This window comes from Perca fluviatilis, chromosome 2 (genome assembly GCF_010015445.1).
Source record: "Perca fluviatilis chromosome 2, GENO_Pfluv_1.0, whole genome shotgun sequence".
In the NCBI taxonomy this organism is placed as follows: Eukaryota; Metazoa; Chordata; class Actinopteri; order Perciformes; family Percidae; genus Perca; species Perca fluviatilis.
The window spans coordinates 23597157-23612695 of record NC_053113.1 but is presented as its reverse complement, the minus strand read 5'-3'; the positions used below and the strand labels follow the sequence as shown (position 1 = coordinate 23612695).

General features: G+C 40.5%; 1 protein-coding gene across 4 annotated transcripts in view; it reads left to right on the top strand.

Annotated features, from left to right (window-relative positions):
• Positions 1-15539, top strand: part of dscamb (Down syndrome cell adhesion molecule b) — a 118678-nt gene that overhangs the window by 80682 nt on the left and 22457 nt on the right. For all 4 annotated transcript variants that reach the window (XM_039784440.1, XM_039784454.1, XM_039784432.1 and 1 more), the window contains exons 9-12: positions 883-1161; positions 1428-1547; positions 4541-4720; positions 14929-15125. In XM_039784440.1, coding sequence (XP_039640374.1) covers positions 883-1161; positions 1428-1547; positions 4541-4720; positions 14929-15125 — 776 coding nt within the window. The remainder of the gene's footprint in view (positions 1-882; positions 1162-1427; positions 1548-4540; positions 4721-14928; positions 15126-15539) is intronic.

Sequence of the window (15539 nt, the reverse complement as noted above, 5' to 3'; positions counted from 1 at the left end):
TTGTTGTCACTATATTACACTTACCAATGGAGCAAGGTAAAGAGGGAGAGAGTGAGTGAGAACTAAAGAGAGAGCGATGATATAAAGCAACGCTTCCCAGTGGTGCTATAGTGAGCGAGTGCATTTGTTAATTTACTCTGCTCATGCTTAAAATGCGGAAGTGTCTTTGGGGATCCCTGGAGTCCATTATCTCCACTTTGTTGTGAATTAAATAAGGTGCTAAAGTGCTGCTTATTTCAGTGTTATTTGAACTCACTGGACACTCAAACACAGATGACTTGTGTGATGGCTGGAGATTTCCCAGAGAATAGAGTGCAGGCAATTTGAATAGATCTTATTGTATAACTGTGTCATTATATTATGCAGCCAGATTGACTCTGATCACTTGTTATTTTTCCCCCTGAATATGCACTAGTACTGCAATCAGGGTTTTTAGATGGGTGGATAAAAAAGAAAATATGAGATTGATGTAGTAGCCAGGCTGGAAGAAAGGTATGAGTATGTAGGCTAGTAGATCAATAGATGATTATTAATAGACAAAGAGAAAAACTTCAGGTTCACTTCAATTTCTTTTTCCAAGCAACCTGAATGAGTCACCTTTTTTTGTTCTGTTCATGTGTGCTCTTATAGCTTCTTGTGCTGAAAGGACCAAATGTTCCAGTCTGAGATTGACGGGGAATTATTGCAGAATGCTTGCTATTCAGGTCTTTAATGTTCCTTCAGTGACCTCTTTATAGGATGAGGAAGATAGTTATAAGATTGTAGGATTACTCTGAGTAAAAGGACACAATACCTGCCACAGAATCCAGGGAATGAAGATGGTCTTTGAAACTCACGGCTGAAATCACATTTAATCTTTGTGTCTCTTTCCTCCTCTATCAGTCCCTCCCTACATTCAACCCTTTGAGTTCCAGCGTTTCACCATTGGCCAGCGTGTCTTCATCCCCTGCGTGGTCATGTCAGGCGACCGCCCGTTAGACATCACCTGGCAAAAAGATGGACGGCCAATCCCCATCAGCCTGGGTGTGACTGTGGACAACATCGACTTCACCAGCTCACTGCGAATCTCCAACCTGACGCCCGACCACAACGGCAACTACACCTGCATCGCCCGCAACGAGGCTGCTGCAGTGGAGCACCAGAGTCAGCTCATTGTTCGAGGTGAGAAAACACAAAGGAACATATTATATATCTAATGGCACCTAGTGGACTACTATAATCTGTAGTATGTGTGCAGGTTTTCATTTTAAGCAATCCCTGCAGTGCCAAACATCACTTATTAGAGCCTTCTGTCTGGCTGAAGGTAAAATCGACTGGTGTAGTGTTTGACTGGCATGAAAACCTGCATACCTCAGCTACAAGCATAATAAAGACACCAAAAAAAAGTAATGAATCAATGTCAACTGTTACTTTATGTGTATGTACAGTTCCTCCTCAGTTTGTGGTTCAGCCTGAGGATCAAGATGGGATCTATGGGAAAACTGTGACTCTGAACTGCTCAGCTGAAGGCTACCCACCACCCACCATCGTATGGGAACACTCCAAAGGTACATTAAACACAGCATGAATTATCATTTGGAATTAAAAGCAAATTTCACTCTCAAATTTAAACTCATAGAATAAGAAAGCAGACTTTGGTATCCTGAGTCACCAGGATGCTCTGCAATCGCTCCAATATATTGGCTCATAATAATACAAAGTGCTTGTAAAACAATCAAACGCGTGCGCTGAAGCACGGAAGGGAAGGGGGGGATGAGCTAGTCTCGTTTTTCTCGTTTGAAAATACTTTGAACGTCAATAAGAATAACGTCACCCAACATCGCTTAGAGCACCTTTAACATATGACGATCATTATTGCCAACTACAGTGCAGCTTTGTGTGCAGCTAGCAGGGCCACACCTTGGTCTCAGGTTGTGTTCCTTAAATGTGAGCTGAAAGTGGGTGCTGTAGTAGTGCTTTTGAAGGAGAGTGGATTCCATTTGCTTCATCCACAGCCAGAGCATCGGTGTGTGTGAATGCATAGACATACAAGCACACACACAGCCAATCTGCTCTGTAAACCGGGGGTTGGGGGCTTGCAGGGTTTCACCTGCACAATTAGAGAATCATCAGAGAGAGAGAGAGAGAGAGAGAGAGAGAGCGAGAGAAACAGGCAAAAACAGACAGACAGATATTCAGATAGAGTGTTAGCAGACAGACATGCAGGCAGGGAGGCAGCAGGTGAGTTTAGCCACTAGAGCAGGGCAGATGAAAAGGGGCCCCATGTGTTTGCTCCCTCATCCATATAACAAGGGATGAAAGGTTCCCCAACAGAAGGACAACAACCAATGAGGAGTGATGCGTGAGTGTGTGTAAGTGTTTTTGAGTGTGTGTGTGTGTGTGTGTGTGTGTGTGTGTGTGTGTGTACTAGGCCCCATGATCAAAGGAATGAAAGAATCAGATGTGTTTTTCACCCTTTGATTGGATTTGTGTGTGCGGGTGTTCATGTGTGTGTGAGAGACAAGCAAGCCTCATGCCTGATTAGTAATGTCTGACCATTACTGATCAGTACAGAGAGATTAAGCTGAACAGTGTGTGTGTGTGTGTGTGTGTGTGTGTGTGTGTGTGTGTGTGTGTGTGTGTGTGTGTGTGTGTGTGTGTGTGTGTGTGTGTGTGTGTGTGTGTGTGTGTGTGTGTATGTCTACCCAATCATAGTTTACCTATCCAGCAGGAAGTGTCCCATGGTTCAGTTGGCCCGGCCGCAAGTTGGTTTTGTGTTTTGTTCGAGCCTTTGTCACATATTTTTACCACCGTTTTTCGCATCTTTCTTGGTGCTCTGTAATATAAGTTGCACAGGATGTCAATCAGACCAAAGAAGCAATGAATATGTATCCAGGGTAGGTGGCTTGGTATAAGCTATATTCTAATTTGTTGTAAGCCAGAGTGCAGTTTGTCCAGAGAATGGCTGTCTTCTTCTGCAACAGAAGTTGAAGACAGGAGTCTCCCTGGGAGATATGGAACAGTAAGTAAAGGTCAAGTGCTATTAGCATGACTAGCACCATTTGGATATGCAAATATAATAATAATTCAAGGAAGAATTCTCTCTCTCTCTCTCTGTCTCTGTCTCTATCTTTCTCTCGCTCTCTGTCTCTTTCTTTCTCTCTCTCTCTCTCTCTCTCTCTCTCTCTCTCTCTCTCTCTCTCTCTCTCTCTCTCTGTCAGAGCCAGGAGAGCAGAAACAAAGTCACCACTTGACCCCTTTGCTAGCCACAGCCACTTGACTGCATTTTAATTAAATAGCAAAAACCCACTGCTCACTAAATAGCCTAATCTCTACACGCTAACTTTAACACAAGCTAATGCAATGTCTGGCTCAGTTCACACATGTGTTTAATACTACATGAGCAAGGTGGAATACAGCGCTTTCATCACTATAAGAGCAGACCGCGCTAAAGACGTTAGCTTTATTATTTATTGTCAGTGACATTTCCTACGGATTTAAGGCCACCATTGCAGAATGAGATACTGTATTGTTTGACAATAGAACAAGAATGATTATATCATTTTCTATTTAAAAGATAGGTATTAATTACGTGCAGGCAGCAGGCCAGAATATGTCAGAGATGCCAAGTCCAATTTTTTCAACGATGCTTCAGTGATATATATATATATATATATATATATATATATATATATATATATATATATATATATATATATATATATATATAAGTGTATTTGTGTCAAAGTGGACTTTTAAGAATTGAGAAAAGACAGGTGCACAGCATTACTCGTCTTGTTCTGAAACCAGACAAATCCATTCCTTTAGGATTAGTCTGTCCTCGACCAAGGCCATTTCTTCTGGATCTAGTATTCAACAAACATAAATGCAAAGAATAAACCCAGAGAGTTGACACACACAGGATTAAAATATCAGAGAAAAATCCACATCTAGCTACAGTTAACATCTTTGAATCTCACTGGCTCGTCTCAGTGTTGAAGGCCAGCAGCAATGCAAGGCCTCTCTGCTTTGCTCTCCTTCTGCCTGTTGTTCTTCTGCATCAATCTGCTGTCTTGTTAAACATGAGCATTATGTCTGTTCTGATTGCATCACACCAGCAGCTCGGCCTGCTTCACTGTGCTTAGCAGCTGTTTGGTGGTTTAAGGATTTAGGCCTGGTGTTAAAAAACATGTTTACAATCCTCCTTAAATCTGACAGGCTTTGTCATCAAATCTGTAAACACAGATGAATGGTCAAATGAATGCACGCACACAAACACACACAACACACACACACACACACACACACACACACACACACACACACACACACACACACACACACACATACACACACTGGAGGTCAACTCACTGATAAGCACTGTATCAGCATTATACATATTTTTCTCTACTGAAAAGTACAGATCATCATATAGGCATATGTGTACATTTAAACATACTGTATGGACTATATAAAGAGTTGGACATTATGTTTAAATGTTTATTTTCTCATTATTTACAGTGTCTCTTTCTCTTTCCTTTGTCTTTTCTTTTCCTACCAGGTGCGGGCGTCCCCCAGTTTCAGCCTATCGCACTGAACAGCGGCTCTCGTGTGCAGCTGCTGAGCAACGGTTCGCTGCTAATCAAACACGTGCTGGAGGACGACAGCGGCTTCTACCTGTGTAAGGTCAGCAACGACGTGGGAGCTGATGTCAGCAAGTCCATGTACCTCACTGTCAAAAGTAAGAGCCTGCGTCTGATGCACGATCAATAACAGCTGATGGGCAGTAATCATTGTGTATTTTAATGTCTGGGCTGCTGCAGCCACAAGCAGCCGTTAAAAAGGATTCCCAGCTGCAGGATTTTACAGATCGCTATACTCCTCGTAAAGTTGATTGGCCAGACATTAACTTTGTAAAAGAATGGAAGGAAATAAGATTCACATCAGCAAATTCAATAGACAAGCTGTGCTAATGAACAAAGTGAGTCTGAGATTTACAGATGATGAGCTTCAGCTAAATAAAAAACACTTCATAAGTTAAGCAAAGCATTAAAGGGGTCATGATTCCGACCAAAGCTTTAGTACGTCTGTTGAAATAGTGGAGGCTATACTCGTGTCCATGCTCATAGTAAAAGGACCAGGAGTTATTGAGCATTTTTCTGCGCGAACCTAACTGTATGCACACAGCTTATTCTCCTGTTTCCTCCTGAGTATATGTAAGCATGTTACCGTTTTTTTTTGTTACTGTCAGTCGTCGGCATGTTAATATCCCCGACCACAGGGTCCTGCCTCCAGAGGGCATTAGCATGTAGCTCCCTATAGCGCTAGGACTGGCTCCTCATGGTGCTCAGATTTGAGTCGGGCTTATTTTTCCCTGTGCTACTGTTTTCAAACTGGGCAGCCCTCTCTCTGATCTATGTCTCCCTCTCTCTATCTCTTCCTCTTTCTGTGTCCTCATCAGCCCAGTCTGATACATAAAACACAAATGTGTAAAACGTGTACATATACTGTACAAGAACCTGACTTACATTTACAAGGAACACACATTAAACTTGCCATTTTAAGTGATGAGATGAAAGTTGTAACTGACCCTGACTTCTGACCTCTCTGTAAAATAGGAAGCCGACACAATCATTTTTGTTGAACTCTCCTTCTGGATAAATCAGCACTTGTTATCATTAATATCAGCTGGCATGCCATGGATATTCATGTGTCACTGTAATTAAGCTTCACAGTGTACAAGGTTGGGAGCTGCCACTGTGTGAACCTGTCAATGCTACAGCAGCAGGCTCAGAGAAGAACACCTTCTCTGTGTTTTCATAGATCAGTTTGCTGACTGTAGCACCCAGTTGCTATGCAGTTGACCTATGGCTGTACTAACGTTTTTTTCTTTCATTTTCTACCAAGCAGAGAACAAACACTGTGGCTGCATCTACATTAGACTCAACTCCCAGTAGCATATCTAAGTCTGAACACTAAACACTGATTTTTAAGAAATGTTTTATTTTATTTTAACTCAACTTAAGTAAGCTATAAGCACACAATGTCTTGTGTCATACATATTGTGTTTTAGCTCATATAAAATAACTGCATTTGTTCATGATATGCTTGTACTGTATCTACTGGGCCAGTATGAGTCCTTCAGAGTCAAAAAGACAACTCACCATAAACAAGTTAGAGTAAGATGATATCAGGAATCCAATCAACAGTGTTGTTGCACTCAAGTACAGCACATATCTTCTCCTTTTCTCGCTGACCTTTTTGTTTTTGGTCCAGTAGGTTTTTTGGTCACTTAGTGATGTGATCTGGCTGTGACAGTCCCCTGAGTGTGAGTTTTGGAGGACATGGACTCCAAAATACCTATAAAGAGCAGTGGTTTATGCATATATAGATTTGTTGGTGTACATCTTGTAGTGATGTGGGAAATGGGGGGCGTGTGAGAAGTAAACTGAGATTACATGTGTAGTTTCAGTTTCATTGCTCTTTATAGAAGGTAGTATCATCTAACAGTAAAGGAGAGAGAGAGAGTGTGTGTGTGTGTGTGTGTGTGTGTGTGTGTGTGTGTGTGTTTGTGTGTGTGTGTGTGTGTGTGTGTGTGTGTGTGTGTGTGTGTGTGTGTGTGTGTGTGTGTGTGTGAGAGAGATGGGGTTTGACCCACTGAACGCACTCTGCTGTCGCTCTAGGCTTTAGTTTCATGCTGTTCTGGGCTCTATCAATGGGAATTTTTACAGCTTTAGTGCTAAATAATGTAGGCATACTTCTCATAACTAGTAGTTTCATTAACATGAACCGTAATGCTAACGTTATTTACAGCTTTTATTATTTATATCAAAGACATGCTCATGCTTTTTTTTCAAGTCATTTCATGAAAATTAATTGAGTTGTAAGTTTTAATTGAAAAATACTTTTTTTCTTACCACAAGTTGAACATGGTTATGTACATAGTAAGTGGAGTATGATATTAACCCAAAAACTATAGTTCCTTGCTTGTCAGTTACTGTAATTAGTCTCTTATTCTTACTACTGACAGAAAAATACAGAAATTCTTATATAACTTTTCTTTTTGCTATTGAACAATTCTGACACACCTGCACAGAGCCTCTTCTTCTAACCTTACGAATGCCTTCAGGAAATATGCAATCGTACAATTACATTACAAGTACTATTGCCAAGAACTTGTAATGTTCTTATTCAGAACTGTTATCTCAATACATTTGGCCCTACATGCACAATTAAAACACATTTATTTTACCGAGACTTTGTCCCATATAACGCCCGCTGAATATCATTTTTAACTATTTGCAAACATGCAGCATTCCTTTTTGCAGTTATCCCTGAGTTAATACACTTTTCCCGCAGCCACGCTATTAATTGGAAAATACCACAAATTACCATATACCAAACACCAAAATGTGTTAGTAAATCTGCTGCAGGTTTAGTAATATTTTGCCACAGTAATCACAAAATCTAACTTTAGTGCTTGAGTATCTGGTTGAATGTTATGCCAATAACAATGCCATCATGACATCCCCAGAATATGACATCATCAGTAACAATAAATATGGATTAAACACATGTGGGTACAATTCTCTTATTACACTCTGACCATTTACATTTCTCTTGCAGTGTCATTTAAAACCTTCAAGTCATTTATGATTCAGTTAGCATTGACGTGTCATCTTCACAGCTCGAATAATTCACATTACAGGAAACAGCTGTAAGTTCATTGGGCCTATGATAAAACTCTGTGCTGTCATCCTCCGCTGCCATTGGCTGCTCAGTCATTACATGCTGGCTCAGCCACATGCTTGTCACTCATCAACAGATCACATTTCATGCCCTTTAAACCCCAAACTGTACTCGTTCACTCAAGATGCTTTCTGTAAAAGTGTACTTACTCGCATGACTGGTTTAAAAAAGGGGGACCATTACTGCGCTCCAACACCATCATGTCCATTTCTCTATGTTTGTAAGTGTGTTTGTGTGCACATTTCTTTTTATTTTTAAGCATACAGTAGGATTTTTATCGTACAAACTTTAGGCGTATTTTACTTTTGGATGTGTGTTTGCAATCACATCAGTTTTTATTTATGTATCCATTCATGGTGCATTGTTTTCAGTCAGCTTGCATGCACCGTGTGTGATTTTGTGTGTGTGTGTGTGTGTGTGTGTGTGTGTGTGTGTGTGTGTGTGTGTGTGTGTGTGTGTGTGTGTGTGTGTGTGTGTGTGTGTGTGTGTGTGTGAGCGCGCGTGCGTGTGTGTTTGTGAGTGCGTGTGCGTGTGCGTGTGTGTGTGCGTGTTATGAGTCGCTGGAACTCTTGAGTGCATTTCAGCCTCATTTAAATCCGTCAATACTTCAATTAAAAGCCGACGAAGTGGCTCAAGGGAAGAGCAGTCCGCATGCTACTTTTGTGCATGCACTCTCTGGCTGTCTTTGTTTCTTACATTTCCAGCAATGAAAGAAAGATTAAAAAGATAAATAACACAGTATTCGTTTCATTTTATACCCTTGTTCATTTGCTGGCAGCTGTGTGTGTCCTCCAAGTGTCTAAATCCCCCACTGCCAACAACAAAGCCTACATTTATTTACCATTTACAGTTTGTTTTTTTTAGCTTCATTGAATCTGACTCTTGACATGACAAAATAGTCTTAATCTCAGATGAATATTAGAGTAATACATTTAAATACATCAACCTGTGCTGCTCCTCCGTGTCTCTGTGCATGTTTTGCTGTAAGTCCTCTTTCTAAATCATTCACAATGTCAACATAGTGAATCCTGTAAAGTGACAAAATTGTTCTGCTTGTTCGTATAAGCTTGTTCGTATAAGGGTTGTGTATTTATCCTCTCTAAAAACAAAAAACAAAAGAGCAAATGTGTGTGGAATGGATTAAGCAGTAGGTGTAATGACTATTAATGTAATCAACGTTAGCTTAATTATCTAGCTAGCTACAACTGATCAAATCTGGCAGCGTGTTACTGTAACCGGCAGATTTGATGTTCGCTGGCTGTAAATGAGGAGCTGCTTTTGTCTCTTGGCTCTGTTATGGGCTGTCAAGAAAAAATAACTTGACCGGCATATCAACACATTTAGAAATTCTGCTTGAAATATGTTACATAAAAATAATTCTTTGAACTCTAATTCCATCTGCAAATGCTTAAAGTGATGGTTCGGAGTAATTCACCCTAGGGTCCTTTGCACCATGACCTCGAGCCAAACACCCCCCCCCCAGAAGCGTTTTTCACCTGGGTCGAACATTGGGAGAGTTAGCTAGAGTAGCGTTATCAGCTGAATAGCTTAGCGCAGGGGCTAATGGACCCACGTTTGTATCTTGTAAGTTACCCCACTAATAATGCCCGAAATGATACCAAACGTCTACAGTAGTACAAACAGGTTATGTACTCATAAAACGATGGATTGGAAAGTTTGTAAGTACACCAGAAGTTTATGAACACTTGCCTGCTCTCTGTTTCTGTTGCTGCTGCTGCTGCTGCTACCTGCAGTTAGACGAGTGCTTAGGGCCGTGTACAAATTACTACACCGAAAAGAGATACAACAAAAATATTTATTAATTTAATGATTAAATAAGGTAATGTCTCCAAACTTACCTCAATTATTACTTGTCTCCTGCTAGTTATACTACAGCACTTACTTTAAAAAAAAAGTTGTTGCATCTCTTTTCGGTGTTGTAATTTGTAGACGTCCCTAAGCACTCGTCTTACAGCAGCAACAACAACAGCAGAGAGCAGAAGCAAGCAGGCAAGTGTTATTTACATAAACTTCTGGTGTACTTACAAACTTTCCAACCCATCGTTTTATGAGAGCATAACCTATTTGTACTACTTGTAGACGTTTGGTATCATTTCGGGCATTATTAGTGGGGTAACTTGTGGGGTAACTAATGGACCACAAACGTGGGTCCATTAGCCCCTGCGCTAAGCTATTCAGCTGATAACGCTACTCTAGCTAACTCTCCCAATGTTAGACCCAGGTGAAAAAAGCTTCTGGGGGGGTGTTTGGCTCAAGCTCATGGTGCGAAGGACCCTAGGGTGAATTACTCCGAACCATCACTTTAAGACAGTTTCACCACCAAGGTCATTTGGCAACTTGGAATTTTATTATTATACAAGATTTAACCCGCATTTCTCTGCTGAAGACCCATCTTGGTAAGAGTAAAGCCTCCTCCACACTGTTCAGTCCCTCACCTCCTGTCTTTGTTCCCCTCCTTTTCCCCCTCAGCTTTCTCTTTCTCCCTTCTCTCCGTTCTTCCCACTCACACTTTCTCCTCTACCCACTGTGTTTTATTACCAGGACCCTGTAATATCGCTGGATATTAAAAAATATACATCAACTGAGCAATTATGGGCTATCAAAAAGAATAGGTTTAGCCCGGGGCCCTGCAAGTGCAGATGCATAGAGATGAGAGGAGGAGGAGGAAGCGAGTGAGTAGCCTCACCTCAGCCCGGGCCACTGATGCACGACCAAGATCGATGAACATTTTAGATACTGCCATCTACATGGCATCTTAAATACACAGAAATTTAGCATGTTTCATTCACACATACGCACACACACTCACACATACAAGGTCACAGACATGTATTCATGTGCTCATACATGTGAACATAAATGACGAATATTCTAATACAACACGATTTCATACAGAAACAAATACACAGATACACACAGTACTGAGTCTTGCGTGCTGTCATCGCGTGCCCTTTCTCTTTCGATAAGCAAACACAAGCTTTGTCAATGTTAACTTCCACTGCCAAGACCTCACATTTAGATGGAGAAAATAGCCCCTGTTAAGGAGCAATAACATTTAGAGAAGGGGCTGAAAAGACTCTTTTAATAGGACTCACTTAAAATTCATAGTTGCCATGCAAAATAAATCAGCGATTTCCTGTGCAGGGGCAGTGGGAAGGGGGATGATGGTATGGGGATCGAGGGAGAGGGAGGGGCTGCGAGTGAATAAGAGATTAGGTTTAAACGTTGGCAGTCCCCAGTCTGACACATTTCATCATGTCGGGGGTGGGCGGGCGTTGAGGGTGCACGTACGCACACATGTGCACAGGCCTCATATTTGCACACTAGCACACATATAAGTATAGCAGCTCCCCCTTTTGATTTTTGTTGGCTGCATCATAAAAGGAAATGTACTGTGAGAAAAAAGTCAGAAACATTTTGAAGGAGTCTGTATGTGTTCATTTGTTTGCGAGGGGGCGTTGCTGTATAGGATTTGTGTTTGTGTGTGCATGTGCTTGTTAACTCTCTTCATTTTAATTTACAGTACACATATAAATCAGAGACCGACTGATACATGGCTGATATTATTGTCAGATATTAGCTTATTACAGATATAATGGTATCAGCAGTGAGATATGTTTGAGCTAAGCCATGCTAGCTTCGTGGTAAACATTAGATCTGCTAAACATCAGAATGTTAGCATTGTCATTGTGAGCTTGTTAGCATTGACGTTAGCATTAAGCTAAAGTACATCACAGAGCTGCTTGAGCAGCTTCAGACTCTTGTTTAAACTCTAAAACATCGGACTCAGACTTAAAAAATCTGAATCGGTCAGGCTCTAATACAAAAGTGTGCACATATTGTACAATGTAGATACATCTATATATTCTGTACCATTGAAATAATAAATAACAGAGCAAGAAATAATCAGTAGCATTGTGCTTGTGCTGCAGAATGGGTATGGTTTAACACATCAGGGCAATTTGCCATTCACACAAGTACACAATAATAAATGATTCATTATAAATTCAAGTACTTTAATTGACTCGTGATAGTCTAACCTTCCTGGCACTTCCAGTACGAGCAATATGTACCAGACTAGCGCCTCTGTGAAGCCAAAACAAATGATTACAAAGTTTGCTACAAATACTGTTTTGACCCAGGAGAATACTGTGTGTGAGGGGAGGCATGTGTGTATTTGTAAATAGCGTTTGTGTGTGCCATTGCTTCTGTTTTGGTTTGCATTTGTTTGTGCATGTGCATCCTTATGTTGTTTTTCTTTATCTTGTCATTGTTTCTACACTTGCATACTGTACGAGTGTGCGGGGCCAGTATCTCTGTATTTGTCTTTGTTTGTGTATTTCAGAATGTGCATGGGTGTGTGAGTGCGTCTGTTGTTATTCGTGCATGTCTGTATATGTTCGAATGCGTGTCTGTGTGAGACAACAGTACGGCCGGTGGACTTGTCTGCTGCGTATGAATAATCAAAGTGGTCTCTCTCATCATTAAATCATCGCTGTCCTGGTGTGAGCCTGAGGAGGGAGATGGAGTGAGAGAGCAAGGGAGAGGGATCATAGTTAGCGCTGCAGGGGTACATGCTCTCTCTCTCTCCTCCATCGTGTAGTGTGGCTGAGATGTGTCATGAGCACAAGTCTTTTCCGCTCTCTGTGCTCGCCCACTTAGCTCCCACAGACACAGCTGCTCTCATGCACTCACATTCATACATATGCACGCACAGTAAAACAGTCATACACATGCACACAGACTTTATTCAAGAGTGTACAGACATTCGAACACTGACTCAAACCTACAAATTTCATCTCTTCTTGGAAGAGAGGGCTTCCAACCTCTACTACACAAGTATCTGCCACATGTAGCTGCCACTGCTGTCCTTTTCAATAACACAGTATTCACCATAGCACATATTTACATATACTGGAAACTAGAGGTGTGAATCTTCACTGATCTCCCGATTCGATTCGATTACGATTATCATGTCAGCGATTCAATTCGATTCAATATCACGATGCATCACGATGCATCAAATACATTTTTCTATTAAAGCCATGTAGGATATTTAATTAATAGCTTTTCAAGCTTCAAAAACAAAACATTCTGCAGTGCTCTAATACTAAATAAATTGGATACATAAAACTATAGCACTGAGCAAATGGCACTTCCTGAATGTGCAAAACATAAAAGAATATTGTAAACAGAAATAATCGATTATGAGATCGATGCAGCATCGTCCATGTCCACGATTCGATGCATCGATTATTTGATTAATTTCAAAACACCTCTAAACACCTCTGCTGGAAACCTTCTAATAAACATATGGTACTAAACACTGGCCTGTCTAATGTAAATAAAAAAGAATTGACTGATCACACAACATAGTAACAATGGATCAAATGGCTCATGTTATTGCCGCAGCTGGTAGCTGTTTTGGCAAAAAAGCAATAAAACACACTATACATTAAAGAAAGTAAAGTGACTAGCTGGTGAAGAAAGTGGTACATTTAGCAGCTGAAGAGACAAACATTTCACTTAGGAGTTGGTGGAGACCAAAACAGATCTAATGGGAGAGTGAATATTGGTATCACATTTTTCAGGTGGACACAAAAAATATCCGCTCCAAAACAATGATAATGTTGCTCTGTTTGCTAACATGTTCCATATCAACTTAATAGGGTGATAATATGTCAGTGTTGTGTTTATAACTTGGTTCCACTGCCCCCAAGTGGCCAAAACATCAATGTAGCTTTAAGTTATTTACCAAGCAAAAATAGGGAAATCATTATATTAATTGAATATCTTAGCATTTGTACTGTTGGTCAGATAAAACAGGCAATTTGAGGAGTCTATTTTGGCTGTGATGTTTTTCACTGTATTCTGGTGATTGTTGTCTGCTAACAAATCCATTCCTGTAATGAATTAAAATCTGCTAACAAATCCATTCCTGCAATGAATTAAAATCTGGTTTGTTTAAAAATAAATAACACATTATTATATATTATTATAGTGGCCATTGTAATTTCACTCTAATTTGTCTGCGTTGTCAGGGAAACATTATTGGATTTGTTAATGTTGAAATGTGTTCCACACAATATTTTCTCAGTTACTGTTATTTAAACCTTTTTCTGACCATCTTCAAAGTGCATTGAGCTTTGAATGGATTCCTACACATTTCAATTAGCTTTGACTCACTCAAATTGTCTCATGTTTATAAGCCAACTGGCAGAAATCAGATCATTTGTATTGTTTTACCTGCAATTTCTGTAATAATTAAGATAATGTCCACATTAATAAAGACTAGCGTTTTCATTCAGTCTGCTCAAACTGCAGACGTTAATATAGAGTATTCCCACTCAGGAGCTTCACACTTTAGATATAATTATACTGTGAATAGCAGCTGAAAGTCTCTGTGAGTGTAATAATTGGGAGACGGCTTCATGTAGTAGAGAGAAAAGGACAGAATTAAAGAAAGTGTGAGTATGAGAACAGTGTGAGTGTGAGTACAGACTGTGAGTAGTATTGGTGAGACATTTACAACAGATACTGGTTCTGCCAAACGACACACACACACACACACACACACACACACACACACACACACACACACACACACACACACACACAGGCTAGATGTGTTGCTAATGAGCCTGGTGTGCGGTTACGGCATAGAGCCAGACTGGCTCCACGCTCAGACTGCTGGGAGTTCAGTCAGGAGTCACCACTTTCTTCTCCGTTCCTCCGCCTCATCCTCAGAAAACAGCACGTTACAATTCACTGTCATTATCAAAGCAGGCGCAGGCTTACCTGAAGGGCTCAGTTTCAATCTCTAAGTATTGTGAGAGACAGGTTGACTCAAACATGAGTTCCTGATGGTCCCAGGAGTGTTTAAATGGTTGTAATAATTGTCAGAAAAAGGAGTTTTCTCAGTATAAGACAGGAAACATGCAGAAAATGCATATGTTTTTCAAAATATGATTTTATTTATTTTATTTTGGAATAAAATGTTTTACACATGGCACAATGAAATAAATTATTCCAAAGTGGTCCTTGGTAGAAGGGAAAGTAAATATACCGTTTAAAAAAGGTAATATTTGATGTTGTTCTAATAACATCTTCATTTGCATCCGTTCTTTTTAATCTTGCTCTTCCTACTCTCTCCCCTAAACCTCTGTCCTCTCCATCCAGTCCCAGCCATGATCACCTCCTACCCCAACACCACTCTGGCTACACAGGGCGAGGAGAAGAGGATGAGCTGCATTGCTCATGGGGAGAAACCCATAATGGTGCGCTGGGAGAAAGAAGAACGCATCATCAACCCGGAGACCAGCCGATATGTGGTCACCGTCAAAGAGGTGGCTGATGAAGTCGTCTCTACGCTGGTGGTGAGTGCTCAGTTTCACTGCCATGCAAACATGTTTTCAATCTAGTTTAAGTGAGCGCACAACCTTCAGTCTTTTTTATCTATTATATTTAAAGATGGAAAGCAGATAGGGAGAAAGAGTAGGGAAGGTATGGCAAAAGAAAAAGTGCCCTTGAATACTCACATCATCTTAAAATCTTCAAGTAGAGTACAAAATATTAAAGAGCTTATTTTCAGTTTAATTCAGTGCTTATTAACACACAGTATGAATGAGTACATGTGTAATGCAGTATTGTAAAGGAGTCTGTGCTTTCTGATAATATAGTAGTTAAATGTCCATCATGAGTCAGGATAAAGAGGGTTTGTCCCCTCTCTGGTAAAGGATAAGAATATTGAAGTTGAGTACACTGCCCGTCCTCCTTTTTGAAAAATCACT